The sequence below is a fragment of the Chenopodium album genome, chromosome 16 (genome assembly GCF_948465745.1).
Source record: "Chenopodium album chromosome 16, dcCheAlbu1.1, whole genome shotgun sequence".
Taxonomy (NCBI): domain Eukaryota; kingdom Viridiplantae; phylum Streptophyta; class Magnoliopsida; order Caryophyllales; family Amaranthaceae; genus Chenopodium; species Chenopodium album.
The window spans coordinates 48901028-48917203 of record NC_137849.1 but is presented as its reverse complement, the minus strand read 5'-3'; the positions used below and the strand labels follow the sequence as shown (position 1 = coordinate 48917203).

The 16176-nt window shown below is 34.3% G+C and overlaps 2 protein-coding genes across 3 annotated transcripts; both read left to right on the top strand.

The window, feature by feature from the left end:
- Window positions 1-987: 987 nt before the first annotated feature.
- Window positions 988-10319, top strand: LOC145586851 (cullin-1-like). Of its 2 annotated transcripts, none has more exons than XM_081643787.1 (20): window positions 988-1146; window positions 2171-2333; window positions 2417-2516; window positions 2960-3145; window positions 3266-3313; window positions 3404-3607; window positions 3691-3768; window positions 3935-4024; window positions 4118-4198; window positions 4282-4341; window positions 4787-4816; window positions 4892-4978; window positions 5071-5220; window positions 5300-5355; window positions 5440-5560; window positions 5638-5799; window positions 5908-6051; window positions 6519-6737; window positions 6871-7038; window positions 9989-10319. In XM_081643787.1, exons 2-20 carry the CDS (start codon window positions 2200-2202, stop codon window positions 10088-10090), a joined length of 2220 nt encoding a protein of 739 aa, XP_081499913.1. In that variant the 5' UTR covers window positions 988-1146; window positions 2171-2199; the 3' UTR covers window positions 10091-10319. The 2 variants fall into 2 exon arrangements, with proteins under 2 accessions (XP_081499913.1, XP_081499915.1); XM_081643789.1 differs by having other exon boundaries at window positions 990-1206.
- A 3003-nt stretch (window positions 10320-13322) lies between these two features.
- On the top strand, window positions 13323-15955 carry LOC145586850 (polyubiquitin-like). Its single transcript, XM_081643786.1, has 2 exons — window positions 13323-13467; window positions 14548-15955. The coding sequence occupies exon 2, from the start codon at window positions 14548-14550 to the stop codon at window positions 15694-15696; it is 1149 nt and encodes a 382-aa protein (XP_081499912.1). The 5' UTR covers window positions 13323-13467; the 3' UTR covers window positions 15697-15955.
- The last annotated feature ends 221 nt before the right edge of the window (window positions 15956-16176 follow it).

The following is a 16176-nucleotide window of genomic DNA, read 5'->3' as shown; positions in this document are numbered from 1 at the left end:
ATTTTTAAGTAAAACTGCTATGAAGTAACAATTTTAGTGTAAATCGGCTTGTGATATTACGATTTTACCTCATAGATAAACATCAACCGTTTATCAAAAGATCAATGGGGCTCCCTCATGCAGGCATGCAACTATATGACCTAAAATACCCCATATAATTATGCTACATCATCTTATACATAAAAATTCCCCATACTAAAAGAGTTAAGACTTTATACATCTTATACATAAAACTTTTGATTGTTTAACGTTAGTTTTCCCTTGAAGGAAATTGGAAGACGATGTCCATTAATATCGTTGAGTACTTTTCTTAACATTCGAACTCTCAGTTGAACACCAACTTTAAAAGGTAGGTAATCTAACACACATGCCAACATAAAATCACACAACATTTCAAGGTAGATATGAGAAATTTACAAAAAGAAAAAAAAATCTAATATTTCCACACAATCCATCAAGTGTCATTTTCACGTGTTATAAATATCGATATTCACAACTGTTTAGATCATAATAAAAACATATCTACTTAAAACTTACAAAATCCAGAGTAATATTTCCATTTCCTTATTGGAGTTTATCTTCCAAAACACACACCTTAAAATACAAACAATATCAAAAAATACCTTAAACAAGATAACTTTATTACAAGTATAGCATAACAGTAGAAAAATCTGTCTTAAAGAAAAAAATCTAATATTTCCACATAATCTATAAAGTGTCAATTTTTTTTTTTTTGATAAAATCAAGTGTCATTTTCACGTGCTATAAATATTGATATTCACAACTGTTCAGATCATAATAAAAACATATCTACTTAAAACTTAAAAATTCCGAAGTAATATTTCCATTTCTTTATTGGACTTTATCTTCCAAAAACACACGTTAAAATACAAACATTATCGAAAAATACCTTAAACAAGATTACTTTATTACAAGTATTGATTGAAGTGTAGCAGTAGAAAAAACATGTCTTAAAGAAGAATAGTTGAATCTGAAGGTTATAACACAATCGGGGTTTTGTTTACTACAACGCAGATAATCAGACACACAATTACTCATTCATCACTTCCAACACATCCTCATTTCTCTTTCTCTTTCTCTCTCCTCCTTCCACCGGTTGCCGGTGACATCACCTTTCTATCTCAGGTGATCTCTTCTTTCTTCTTTCTTCTTTTTCCCTTTTTTAATTAGGTTTTACTGGTTAAGGTTAGTACTGGTTTTTGTTCTTCAGCTCTAAAGCTTTATTTTTTATGTATCTGTTTTTTTTTTTTCGATTGTTTTAGTTGATTTGTTTGTTGTTTGATCATTTTTTTGGTAATTCGATCATTTTGAGATTGATGGGTTGTTTTGGGGGGGATTTTTTTGTTGATTGGTGGGTTTTTGTGAGGTAATTTGGATAAATTCGATTCATTTCTGGGGTTAGGGTTTTCGATTTTGGGTGTGTGGATGTAATGATGCTAAACCCAATTTAGGGTTTTTGTATTGAGCAGTTTGGATGAATGGTAGATTATGTATAAGGTCTTCAATTCTGCTTTTTAGGGTGAATTTTTCAGGATTTTGAATGATAATTGAATAATTGATTGGGTTTTTTGAAATTTATGCCATTTTGTCCTCTAATTTAGGTTCATAGATCTCTCAATGAGCATCCGAAATTTGATTTGTTTGTTTTAAATTTTTTTTTTTGTATGCATTTGCTTGGTTACACTGATAAAGTTGTAGACTTTAGGGTTTCCCAAGTATATAATACTTGTAGGGAATTAAATTCAGTCCCAGTATATGCTGAATTGCCCAAACTAGTTTAAATGCTCAATCTTTATGGAATTGAGTTCAATCTGATGGTGCTCGTAATTCATTCAGACCCCTTTACCTCTGGGAGGAGAGGGGAAGAAAGTATTTATGGTATTGTTTTTATGCCCATAATCCAAGTTAGATTGGGAGATTATTTTATTATGTGTTGATCAACTGTGTTATTATCATCGTATGTTGACGTGGCATGCATTAATAGTCTTGGCTATTGTATTAATAGATATATCTGGGATTTATTATGATTATATACCATTTAATGACTAAAATTCTCGTTTGGGCTGTTCTATGATTTAGTGGTAGATATCATGATCAGTTGTCTAAGACAAATTTGTAGCTAACCTGTTTGTTTCGTGTTGTGTTACAGGGGATTAAGCCAATCAATTAGATACAAAAATGAACGACCGTAAAGTTATTGAACTAGAGCAAGGATGGGAGTTCATGGAGAAGGGTATTACAAAGTTAAAAAGGATTCTGGAAGGATTACAGGAGCCACCTTTTAATTCTGAAGACTACATGATGCTGTACACGTGGGTGCCTTATCTGTTATTTATAGCATGTTTTGGTTTAGGATAATTTGTTGCACATTACTGAGTATCTAATTTAAATGTAGGACAATATATAACATGTGCACTCAGAAGCCCCCACATGATTATTCTCAACAGCTTTATGACAATTACAAACAGGCATTCGTGGATTACATAAACTCAACGGTAAGATTTTTTTTGTTTTTTGAACTTTTGGTACTTTACCATTTTTCCAAGGGTCATTTGTTTGTGTACTTGTACATGCCTGTTAATGACTTGGCACGAATAACTTGAAGGGAATCTGTTTTGGTGTACAAGTATATGGTGTTGTTTTTGTCGCTACTTACCCTTACGGGTGGTAGATCTATTTGCTAGACTTTGAATCTTTGCAAATATAATTTTGCTCTTTGTAAATTAGATTGTTGTAAATCATCCATTGTAGTAACTAGTAAGTATCGCTATAACTTTGTCCTCATATAACTTTTTGGTTTTAGTTTTTCAAGAAATTTTCCGAAGTGTAATGTATGTAATTCAGATTTAAGGAACTGTTTCTTCCAAGTCTGCTCATCGTATGAGCTCTGTGCTTTTAACACTGCATTTTCCTCTTCCCTCCCGTTTCTTTGAATCAGGTTTTACCTTCTCTTGGGGAGAAACATGATGAGTTTATGCTGAGAGAGCTTGTGAAGAGATGGTCAAATCATAAAGTAATGGTCAGATGGCTGTCTCGTTTCTTCCATTATCTGGATCGGTACTTCATTGCTCGGAGGTCACTTCCATCTTTGCATGAAGTTGGATTGACTTGCTTCCGTGATCTGGTATTGAAATATTTTCCTTGTCTCTCTTAATAGTATAATATATGTTCTCAGTTAATTCTGACTTGTATACTCGTGCTCTACATAAGGAGCTTACTCATGAATGAACTTTTTTTGCACCAGGTTTATCAGGAAGTATCTGGCAAAGCCAAGGATGCTGTCATAGCTCTGGTAAGTTCATAGCATGAAGCCTTTTTTCCTGGTTTTTTTTTTTCACATGCTCTGCATGCAGATGAGAGATGGCTTTGTGTTTCTGATCAGATTGACATAGAAAGGGAGGGTGGACAAATTGATAGAGCATTACTGAAGAATGTTCTTGATATATATGTTGAAATCGGAATGGGACAAATGGATTACTACGAAAAGGACTTTGAAGCTCATATGCTAGATGATACTGCTGCTTACTACTCCCGTAAGGCCTCAAGCTGGATTCTGGAGGACTCATGTCCAGAATATATGTTGAAGGCAAGCATTTTCTTTTCTCTACTATTCGATTTTGGCCTAAAAAACAATGTATGACTCATTTTAATTATTTATGGACTATACAGTCGGAGGAATGTTTGAAGAAAGAGAAAGATAGAGTGGCTCATTATCTACATTTTAGCAGTGAGCCAAAGCTTCTGGAGGTTAGATTTATTTGTTGTTTCTGCTTAAGCAATTTCCTTTTAGTATTGCTAAGGTTATGATGATTGTGCGTTGAGATTTTGTCCTCAGAAATTCCTGTATCATATAAAACGTTTGGGCTTCTTCTATGGTTTACTTTTGATGTATTATTGGCTTTCTTCTACACAGAAAGTGCAAAATGAGCTGCTTTTGGTTTATGAAAATCAACTGCTTGAGAAGGAGAATTCTGGATGTCGTGCATTGTTGAAAGATGACAAGGTATAGCATTTACATTATTTACAGCCTGTAAGTTTTCTCTTTTTTGCTCATTTTACATTAAGAATATTGGCTTTGGTTCTTGGATCTCTTTAGGTGGACGATCTTTCTAGAATGTACAGGCTATACAGTAAGGTCACTAAAGGGCTGGAACCCATTGGCAGTATCTTCAAACAGGTGGAGCTTTCTCCATACTTTCAACTGAGCAAGATCTACTTGTCCTTGTAAGTTTGCTAATATACAGTATGGATTTCCTGCAGCACATAACTGATGAAGGAACAACCTTAGTGCAGCAGGCTGAAGATGCTGCAATAAGCAAGGTGTGTGTTATTTTTTTCTATTATCTTTATGGCGTTACTTCTGATGTCTGTTTTGGTTATGCAAAATTGAATATTATTGCCTATTTTGTGTTTTAAGTTTGAAATGAAAGATAGATTTTGTTGGAATTCAATGAGTGACTTGTTGTAAGCTTGAATGAAGCAGAAATACACGATCTTCCAATTTTTTGCCACCACATGCTTCGTTATTCCTGTGATATCTTCACTCTTCATTGAAATTTGCCTGATTCTTTAAGAAATCGAGTAAATGGCTATGAGGCTATCATATGTTTAAAATATTTTTCTTCTTATACATAGTATTTATTGTATTGATACTTTGTTAGGAATGTGGGTTAATAAAATTTTGGTCATTTGTTTGTTGCCTATCCGGAGCATGTATTAGTTGCCCTAGTTGTCGGTTTCCTTGCTAACACTAATTCCTTGGCAGGCTGAAAATGCTGGTGGTTCACATGAACAGGTAGGTCTCTTAACTCACCCTGTCATATGGTTTGGAAAAGGATATCTGAGCTGACTTGTTTGCCTTTTCTTTTAGGTGTTTGTCAGGAAAGTGATCGAGTTGCATGACAAATTTATGACTTATGTCACCGAATGCTTCAACAGCCATACCATCTTTCACAAGGTTTGTCATTTGAAGAATTTTGTCATTTGAAGAATTATTTGCGATCTGTGTTCTGGTGCTGTTTGTTAGAGCTAACTATTGCTGCTCTATAGGCACTCAAAGAAGCGTTTGAGGTATTCTTAAACAAGGGTGTTGCTGGCAGTTCAAGTGCTGAACTGCTAGCTTCTTTCTGCGATAATATTCTGAAGAAAGGTGGTAGTGAGAAATTGAGTGATGAGGCTATTGAGGATTCACTTGAGAAGGTAAATTTCTGTCAACTTTTGATCTTAAACTATGAGATTTTCTTGTTACTAAAGGTGTGCTTTTTACCACTATCTCCAGGTGGTGAAGCTTCTTGCATATGTCAGTGATAAAGACCTGTTTGCTGAATTTTATAGGTTAGCATGACCCTCACTTTTCGTATCATTTCTTGCATGGTTGTTTCTGTCCAAGTGTTATAATATTCTCTTGATTTCTAATAGGAAGAAGCTCTCTCGGCGGCTGCTCTTTGACAAGAGTGCTAATGATGATCATGAAAGAAGTATTCTGACTAAATTGAAGCAGCAGTGCGGAGGACAGTTCACATCAAAGATGGAGGGGATGGTAGATTGCCTTGAATTATTTTGTTTATATTGAGTGGTCAAAATCCACAGAATTTAACCTCTTTGATCATTCTATAGGTGACAGACTTGACATTGGCGAGGGAGAATCAGACGAATTTTGAGGAGTATCTTGGACAAAATCCAGATGCCAGTCCAGGTCTTGATTTGACTGTGACAGTTTTGACAACTGGGTTCTGGCCTAGTTATAAATCTTCTGATCTTAACCTTCCTGCTGAAATGGTAATGAGTGTTTTTTTTCTTTTAGATTGCTGTTATTATTCTGTGGTTTTACTTAAGTTGATTTTTATGGATCAGCATGGGTATATCAATTTGTTGTTTTTCTTGTAGGTGAGGTGTGTTGAAGTGTTTAAGCAATTCTATCAAACTAAGACAAAGCACAGGAAGCTGACCTGGGTTTATTCGTTGGGAAGTTGTAACATCAATGGAAAGTTTGGTCCAAAAACAATGGAGTTGGTTGTTGGAACATATCAGGTAATTATTCTGAGGTAAAATACGAGCATTTCTTAGCCTCTAATAACTTGAGTAATTAATGACTCTAATAACACTTGTTGGTATAGAATTGTAGTTTGATGTTATTATCTCTATACCGCTCGGGCATCGACCCAGGAAGAATCAATTCAATTTGAAGCTTATTGCTAATCTAAGATCAACTTCCTTTTGTAGTACCTTACCCCCAGGGGAAGTTGAATCCCTGTTGTCTCCTTGAAAGAGAGATGTCAAAGAAATATTATGATACCAACAAAGCATTTTGCGTTTGTTGGTATTAATGTAGAAGTATTCTGGTATCATGGTAATTTTAAGCACTATTTCATACCAACGAACATTATTAGAGTCATTAATAACACAATTTATTAGATGCAGGGAATTTCCCGGTAAAATATTGTCTAATACCTCAGTTTTATTATCTTAATTCAATGTCCTGATGTACATTTTTGTAGGCTGCTGCTTTGATGCTCTTTAACACCTCAGATCGACTGAGCTATTCAGAAATAGCAACTCAACTAAATTTAGCTGATGAAGACTTGGTTAGAGTGCTTCAATCTCTATCTTGCGCTAAGTATAAGATTCTTTTAAAGGAGCCAACCTCAAGAACTGTGTCCCCTACTGATTATTTTTCATTCAACTCTAATTTTACGGACAAAATGAGGAGAATAAGGGTATGTGCCCCCCCCCCCCCCCCCCCCCCCCCTCCCCCCTCTTTTTCTCTCCTATCACCTTTAGTCTGAATAATTATGTTGCAAGGTTCTTTTTATTTAGATTAATTTGCTTTGTTTTGATGATTGCTTCTAGATTCCTCTTCCTCCAATGGATGAAAGGAAAAAGGTCGTTGAAGATGTTGACAAAGATAGAAGATATGCTATTGATGCCTCAATTGTACGCATAATGAAAAGTAGGAAGGTTTTGGGATACCAGCAATTAATCACGGAATGCGTGGAGCAGCTTAGCCGCATGTTTAAGGTATAGCATCTTCACCATCAATAAATATTGTTTACACCTTTAGCTAGGCCTTATACTTATATTGCTGCTGCTAGTGTTGTGGAGTAAGGTAGAGGAATCCATTACACTCCTCCTCACACTTTGATGATTAATTAGATTCCTACCTTGTTTTTCTTCAATCTAGCTGTGAGTCTGTACATATGGTTTTGTTTGATTAATAAGACCCTGGAATATAGCAAAGCTGTTTGATTATTGATAGTGATCTGAACACATTAAAATTCACAAATATGAGGCAAAGATCACCAACAAGGAGAGCAAGCTGGGTGTGGTGCTGGGGCTTGGTCATATGAGTTTATTAAGATGGATATTTCTGAACTGTCAAACAATTTAGAGGCAGGAACTAATTGTTATGAAACAGAGATGGGAAAGGGGTGTTTGGAGAGTGGTAGTTGCTAGATTAATAGGGAAATAAGATGGAAGAGATAGTTTAGATAAATATGCTTGGTTATGCATATCTTTTCTGTTTTCTTGCACGGATAGAGTGAAAACTAAAATTAACCAATTTGAAAAAAAAGGAATCAACTCAAAAGCTTTAGAAACGAAGGAGAACAACGCTAAACAATTTGACCTACAAAACTGATTTTTATTAGGCCCGATTTCAACAAAATTTTGCACGAAACTTCAAGAAGTGCACCGTTTCCCTCGTCTAACAGCAGTAGCAGCAGCCACACCAATTTGGTGCTGATTTTTAATGGTTTCCACAAAAATTCCGACCTTAGATGGATTGTAGTTTAGACTTTGCACAATTTTGGGATAGAGGAACTAAATCAAAAGGATATGGAACAATTAAATCTAAGCAAGATCTTGCAACTAGGATATGGAGTTATTATTCCTAACCAAGGTTTAATAACAACTAAAATTGGAAGCCTTCCCGGCAAAATAACATATGCAATTCTCTTGCAGAATACATTTCATACGAATTAATCAAAGTATAACTCAAATTCAATTCTTTGCTGAAAACATTGCAATCTAAAGCTCTTTATATAGGCAAATGGAACAAATGATAAACTAGTCTCAAAACTAAATCTATCAAAATAAAAGATAAATAAAATCTAAATATTATCTATAATAACCATCCAAAAAAAATAATTTAAATAGCTCTTCAACATATCATTTTAAAAAGCGCATAGGGTTCTTAGAGCCTAGGCACAAAGCAAAGAATTTCATGAGAATGAGAAGAGGAAAGTGAGAATTTTGATAGAAAATGATGAAAGCAGAAATAGGAGTAGGATGAAGAGAGAGAATGAAAGACAAAGTAGATGAGCAAATCAAAGAAAAAACTTGTTCCGGTGCCGGAACTCATTGGAGGTTGCTCGCGAATGTTTGTCATAGCCAGCAAAGGTGGCAACCACCAGTTACCAATTTGCTTCACCACCAGTGAATTAGGGTTATATAAAATTAGGGCTTTTCAATTGGGGTTAAAATTGAAGTTAAATCATGCAATTAATTGAGGATTTTTTTTATCAAATCACCTTAAGACTGCGGAAGGTTTAATTTATATAAAAAAAAAAAAAAAACATTTTTTAAAAAAAATAAATTTGAATCAGATCTACTCTCTCGGTTGAGGTGGCCCAGGTTGGCCTTGCTTGGTATGAGGCGCAGGGCGCTTTTACTTTCCTTTTGTACAGCACTGCGCCCAACGCCCGGCAAGGTCGAGGCATTTTGGGTGGCGCCTCACGTTGCCTAGGGCCGCTTTTTAAACTAAAATTGTGCATTTGTGAACCTTTATTGCCCACTCGTTGAAGAATCATCAGTCTTTTCTAGGAGGTGGTAGTAGCGCATTTCTGAATTGCTTGGCAAGTTGGCAGTGAATTATTTACATAAATTATGTACATGGATGTACGGTATACTTTTATGATTTGATCATTCTTGCTGTCAACTGCTCTAAATGAGAAGTAAAGTGGAAAAACTGATGCATAATAGATGCATGGAATAGTAATTGTTAGGGACCGCAGTCCTTGGGCAATAATTGTTAAGCGGAAGCCAATCAGAATGGCTATTAATTGTGATATTTGTGTTGGTTTTGATGAGCGAGTAGAAGGGAAACAATGTATTATGTATCAATATTCGAATTATGAATAAATTCAGCTAATTGAAACATAGAACTAGTTAACAGGCTAAATTACCACCAACACTTGAATATGTTACATCAAGTAGAAAGTGAATGATGGAAAATTCTGTTTTTATGGATTGTATGCTCATACGACTGGTAAGAGTGAGTCAGTTCTTCCATGTGAAGGATAATAGTGTGTAGAGAAAGAAACACATCGAATCAAAAGCAATGATTTTCTTTTCATGATGCGAGTTTTATTCAACTGCTTTTCTTTAGCAAGCATAAGAGAAACTTGCGCAAACTTGGATATAAGAATATATAGGGTTTTGCTTGCTGAGAGATTTGGTGAGAAATGAAAGGTTTATTCTATCGAAGTCCTTGTAAGACAATCTTTGCTGCAGCCTGTAGATTTAGAATGAGAATGCGCTGTGTAACCTTTTAGTCGTATCATTAGTAGTTATAAAAAGGATCCTAAGCTATTTCCTGTCTCAATCTTATGCATATGATGTTTTTCTTTCTATGCCATCCTTCTTTGAAAGTAGTTATAAGAAGGATCCCAAGCTGTTATAGATAGGCACTTACGCGGAATGATAATGGTATTGGTATCCATTATCTAGTGCAGTGGTGCTTGCATTGCCTTTGTTGGATACATCTTAATATTTTGTATGATTGAATTTGTTTAATTAATTTTTGTAGTACGAAATATGTATTATTGTTTATTGGGCAAAATTATTGGATTAATATAAGGTATATTCTAGTAAGTATGCTCCATTGGTTTCCTAATTTCTTTAACATTGAGAATAGCATGCGAACTTTATACCCCTTAATTACATAACTAATTTTTTAAAATCTTTCCAGCCCGATTTCAAGGCAATTAAGAAGAGGATCGAGGATCTGATCACCAGAGATTATATTGAAAGAGACAAGGATAACCCTCAGCTGTTCCGGTACTTGGCTTGATCATATTCTTGTATCCTTGTGCTTCACCTTTCGAGGTGTTGTATGTATGAATGTATCAAACCCTGAATGATAATGCGAAGAGTAGGTTTTTATTGTACAGTAATTTGGTTATCCATGAGTCGATCAAAATTGTTAGGGAAAGTTATTTTTTTGGTCTCATGCAATCCAAAAAATTATATATTAGACATGTTTGTTGATTTAAATAATATGTTCAGTTTAAAACTCTCAACTTAATGAGGTGAAGTAGCTTTTATGTGCACCCTTATCTCCAGGTTTTAAATTCCTAAACGATTACAGGAGATATTTATTATCCACTATGTATTGCAACCTTTTACCTTGTACGAAGTACTTCCTGTAATTCGCGTTCCTGTTCTCTTTGTCATACACAGAATTACACCTTATGAGTGTCAATCTATCAATCAATAACATAATACTAAAATAGACACCAAGAATGATACGTGTCACTTATTGGTGTTGTTCGTTTTCCTCCAAAACTTTTTTTCATTTTTTTATCCACATCCTAATAAAATATTCATTAGTTTATATAATTATGATTTACTTTCTTAAAAAAATATTCACCAACTCATAATCTCATGTAACTCAGATTGTATAAAATATTCACATATTTTCCATTTCTTTTATTGTATAAAATATTATTTTATTATCTTTTACTTTTTTTGGTGTTCCACCTGGTTCACTCTTTATGCCAATTTAGATTTGGGGCTCAATTCTTGGTATAAATTAAGATTCAAACCTTTTAATTTCATTCAAAAATATGATGATCTTTTTTGATAGATTATGAATTAATATTATAATTCATTATAAAATTTTGTAAAAACCGTGCGTGGCACGGGGCTTGATCTAGTCAAGTCTAAGTTGCTGCCTGTAGCCTAATCGATGCTTGCCGAGTACTCCCTCCGTTTTTAAATACTTGCTCCATTTCTATTTTTGCACTATTCATTTGACCTATTTTGACAAATGTTTGTGATTTATACATAAGAAAAAATATAGTCTTGTGGGTACTTGTTGGAATCGTTTCAATGAATAGATTATTAATTTTTAATTGATATAATTTATACTTATTGATAATTAAAGTTATTATTGATCCAAGATTAGCATCGACATACGTGTTCATGAGAAATGGAGCAAATATTTAAAAATGGGGGGAGTAGTATTTAATGGTGAAAAATTAAGGTTGTAGTCTAAGTTACGAGCAAGTCTTTGGGGTATTACATATTCATGTGCTTGAATTTATAATGCAAACTGCCCAATTTATGCATAATTTTCCTCATTACTTCTTGATTACTTCCTCATCGCCTATTGGGTTATCTTTTGAATTTATCTATAAAAAACAAGAAACATGTACGAAGCATATACTAGTACAAATTATACTATTGCGAGTTATACATAAAAATGGCAATTTTCATTCATTATTAAAGCAAAAAACAATGTAGCCATTTTATTGTTACCAATTGTTATTTGACATGAGTTTAATGCATACTATAACTATAAGTCCTGTTACTTTGATGCCTCTTATAGTTAGCAAAGGCTTCTAATGTTCAAGCAACTATTGGAGGCAAGGAAGGGACAATTGGACAAAGATGTATGCTACCTCGATTTCATCTTGATAATTTATAGCTAGAGGTCCATGTTTTGAATTTGAAATGATCTTTGCCTTGATCTTCTTATCTTGTACTTCGTACAATTTACTATGTATCAGATTTCTATGTGAAGGAACTAATCTAGTACTATGTGAAACTGATAAATTATTTGCGGGGTGTTGGATAAGATAACTAAAAGTAAAAATATTACTTCCTCCGTCCCCTTTTGATAGTCCCTTATGGATAGATTTTAGTCCCAAAATATTCACCTCATTTGCTTTTTCCAACAACCATTAATATTAATTTTTTACCAAAATTCCCTCCAATTTACAACAATATTTGTGCAAATTTAACTTTCCTATGTAAAGTTTGTTTTCCAATATACTTCTATTACTTTCTCTCTCTACTTTTTTTGCATACCCAATGTCAATTTACTTTTTCAATGTATTTTAACTATTCTTATTTGTGTTTATTAATGCCCATGAAAAATATCCATAAGGGACTATCAAAAGGGGACGGAGGGAGTAATTTGAAACAAACATTAATTACATTGATGAAGCGTGATTTTGGCATGCATTTCTAATTTAATACGAATTTAGGTACTATTTCAAAGGGTTATCTAATGTCTAGGGCGTTTGTCAGCAAGATTCTTGGTAAAAAGCTAGATTTGAGAGGGGTTTTTGTAAAAAGAAATTATATTGTAAAAACATAAGTAATAAAATGACTATTTTACGTTAAAGTTGTTGATATTTACCCTTTAGAAAAATATTGTCCTAATTTGTCATTTTAATTACCAAGTCCATATGGGTAGCCTAGCTAAACTTTTTCCAATTATTTTTTTTAAAAAAGCTAATATTACCAAAAACACTTCTTTTCACACAATTTATTCTACTAACTTGTCAAGCCACCTAATATAACCAGTTATTAAAATCGATTATTATATGCTTGTTACCAAACAAAATCTAAAATTTATTCTCAGGTGGGATTGGGTATATTTAATGAGTAATTTTACTTATTTGTTAATAAGAGACAAAGTAGTAAATTTGATATTTATGAGATTATAGCGGGTCTTCTATTTTTTACAATCACAACATAACCTGTTTGACGCGTATTTTAAAATAGAATTAAAAAAAAGAAAATTGACACCTTTACCAAAATTAAATGATTAGGAGTTATGAATTATCTTTAATTTCGTCCTTAAAATATACATGAAGGAGATGTATTTTTGAATCACAACCTTTAACATGAAGAAAATTACACAATTTCTTTTTTGACAAGAAAAAAAAAATAGGAAATTGAGTTTCAATTTAAGGTGTAAAAACCAAAAACGTGTTTAACCTAGATGCACAAGCAATTTCTTTTTAGCTAACCAATCCTAGGTAAACATATCTATTTTACTCCGTACTAATTAAAAAAACCTTATCTTATCTATACTTCTATAGGATATATAGTCCAAATAAAAGTAACAAAGAGATTTTAAAATTGAAAACTATAGCAATAAATTCCAGAATATCCGGCGATTTTATTTATTTGATTAGATCAACGTTGTCACTTTTGACACGCGTAACTCGTGTGTTACCTAGCTTAATTATCTCAACTTCCTTCTTTTCCTATTTAAACCCTCCTCCTTATTCCCTTTCACCTTCACAACCTTCAAACTATTTTCTCTCATCATCAAATCCTAGCTCAATTCACCTTAAATCTTCTCTTTCTCTCTCTCAATTTTGGGTTAGGGTTTCTTCGCTAATCTCCGACGTTTTTCGCTCCTAATTCAAGGTGAGTTTCTGCTTAATCTTTTCTCGTTTTTTGTTTGATTTTTCTGCTGTGTTTTTGCGTGTCTCTGTTTTAGGTTTTTTTGTTCTGATTTTTGATTTTATAATGTTGAATCTGTTGATGATGTTGATTTTGTTTATGATCTTAGCGTTGATTTGTTGTGATAATTGATTTTGTTATACTGAATTCGTTGAACTTATTGTTGTTGATGCTGATTTTTTTTATTTGATCATGATCTAGGCGTAAATTTGTTTATCATTGTGTTGTATGATTATGATTTTTACTCTTATCATGCTGTTTTTCGAGTTTTTTCCTTTTGATTTCAGTTTATCTTAGGGTTTTGATTTCCTTTTTACGTTTCTTGAGTTATTTTTATGTTTCTGCGATTCTGTGTGTTTCTGTTTTATGTTTATATTGTTTTGATTTTTGATTTATAATGTTCAATATGTTGAAGTTGTTGTTTACGATCTTAGCGTTAATTTGGTCTGAGTCTTGATTTTATTTAACTGAATTTATTGAATTTGTTGTTTATGATGCGGATGTTTGATTTGCTCATGATCTAATAATCATGCTGTATTTCGAGTTCGTTCGTTTGACTTTAGTTCATCTTAGGGTTTCAATTTTCTTTATTACGTTTCATGTTTGATTTCTCTGTTTCTGATACTTTTTTTAGTGATCGATTACTTTCCTGATTGTTCCATTTATATCAATATGAATTTTCATCGTCATTGATTACATTTCAAAAGGCTCTAGTATTAGAACAAACTTATGATTATTGTATGGTGATGTCATCCAAAAATCTTGACAAATACAGCGATTGAAGATTGTTTTCATACTATTTGCAAATATTTGGATTCTTGCTTTCTTCAAATTATGTGTTGAAATGATCGCTAAAAAGCCTTTTTAGTTGTAACACCTTAATAATCTTTAGTCTTGTTCCCTCATATTTTGAATATATGTTGCACTTGTTTTCTTTTGTGTTTAGTAGAATTATTGTAATCATCCTTTTAATGTGATAGTCATCCTTGATGTTGATCTCTTTGTTATCTAACTGTTTTGTTTTTATGACCTTGTGTGTTGCAGATGCAAATCTTTGTGAAAACCCTGACTGGCAAGACCATCACCCTCGAGGTGGAGACTTCTGACACTATTGAGAATGTCAAGACCAAAATTCAGGATAAGGAGGGTATCCCACCAGACCAGCAGAGGCTCATCTTCGCTGGTAAGCAGTTGGATGATGGCAGAACTCTAGCTGACTACAACATCCAAAAGGAGTCCACCCTCCACTTAGTCCTCCGTCTGAGGGGTGGTATGCAGATCTTTGTCAAGACCCTAACAGGCAAGACGATCACTTTGGAAGTTGAAACTTCTGACACCATTGAGAATGTGAAGACAAAGATCCAGGATAAAGAGGGGATCCCACCAGACCAGCAGAGGCTTATTTTTGCGGGGAAGCAGCTTGAGGATGGCCGGACTCTTGCAGACTATAACATTCAGAAGGAGTCTACTCTGCATTTGGTCCTCCGTTTGAGGGGAGGTATGCAGATTTTCGTGAAGACTCTCACTGGAAAAACCATCACCCTGGAAGTTGAAAGCTCTGACACTATCGATAACGTTAAGACAAAGATTCAGGACAAGGAGGGAATTCCACCAGACCAGCAGAGGCTGATCTTTGCCGGGAAGCAGTTGGATGATGGAAGGACATTGGCTGATTACAATATTCAGAAGGAATCTACTTTGCACCTGGTGCTTCGGTTGAGGGGAGGTATGCAGATTTTCGTGAAGACTCTTACTGGGAAAACCATCACCCTAGAAGTTGAAAGCTCAGATACAATTGACAATGTGAAGACGAAGATTCAAGATAAGGAGGGCATTCCACCTGACCAGCAGAGGATTATCTTTGCTGGGAAGCAGCTGGAGGATGGCAGGACTTTAGCTGATTACAACATCCAAAAGGAATCAACACTGCACTTGGTCCTCCGCCTCAGAGGTGGTATGCAGATCTTTGTGAAGACCCTCACCGGGAAGACTATCACCCTCGAGGTTGAGACTTCTGATACAATTGAGAATGTGAAGACCAAGATTCAGGACAAGGAGGGTATCCCCCCAGACCAGCAGAGGCTCATCTTTGCTGGGAAGCAATTGGAGGATGGTCGAACCTTGGCTGACTACAACATACAGAAGGAGTCTACCCTCCATCTTGTTCTGCGTCTTCGTGGGGGTGATGCTTGAAGAGTTGAAGTTCTGAAGCTATTATGTGGTTCACTACTGCATGGTTTCTCTAGGTGTTATGTGTGATATTTCCTCTTTATGTGTTCTGTTTTCGGAACTTATTAATACGGTCTAGATATGTCTGTGTTAGTACTACGGTATGATATTGTGAACTATTGGTGTTATTGTGTGAAGGAGGGTGATGATGCTATTATGTTTAGTAATGTAGCTTGCTAGCCTACTATAAATAAATAAAATGAGACCAGGCGTCTCTTGGCTATATAGATGTTTGCTTGCATTCATTTTATGGTTATGTCTGTATATTGCTTTGTTTTACGGCATCTATAATTCTTTGGTTTTGTTTTCCGTACTTGACGATAACTTGGGTGTATAAGATGGGCTCTGGTTTGTGAATCTTTGCTACTCCGAATGATACACATTACTGATTGACATTTTGCTAATATTCTGGACACAGTAAAAACAAAGGGTTATATAGCTTCA

What these genes read in the sequence shown, in the direction of transcription:
- LOC145586851 (XM_081643787.1), top strand. Translation starts at nt 2,200, where the DNA reads ATGAACGACCGTAAAGTTATTGAACTAGAGCAAGGATGGGAGTTCATG. An exon ending in CATTGTTGAAAGATGACAAG is followed by an intron (nt 4,025 to 4,117) that starts GTATAGCATTTA and finishes GGATCTCTTTAG; the next exon opens with GTGGACGATCTTTCTAGAAT. An exon ending in AGCTTAGCCGCATGTTTAAG is followed by an intron (nt 7,039 to 9,988) that starts GTATAGCATCTT and finishes AAATCTTTCCAG; the next exon opens with CCCGATTTCAAGGCAATTAA.
- LOC145586850 (XM_081643786.1), top strand. Translation starts at nt 14,548, where the DNA reads ATGCAAATCTTTGTGAAAACCCTGACTGGCAAGACCATCACCCTCGAG.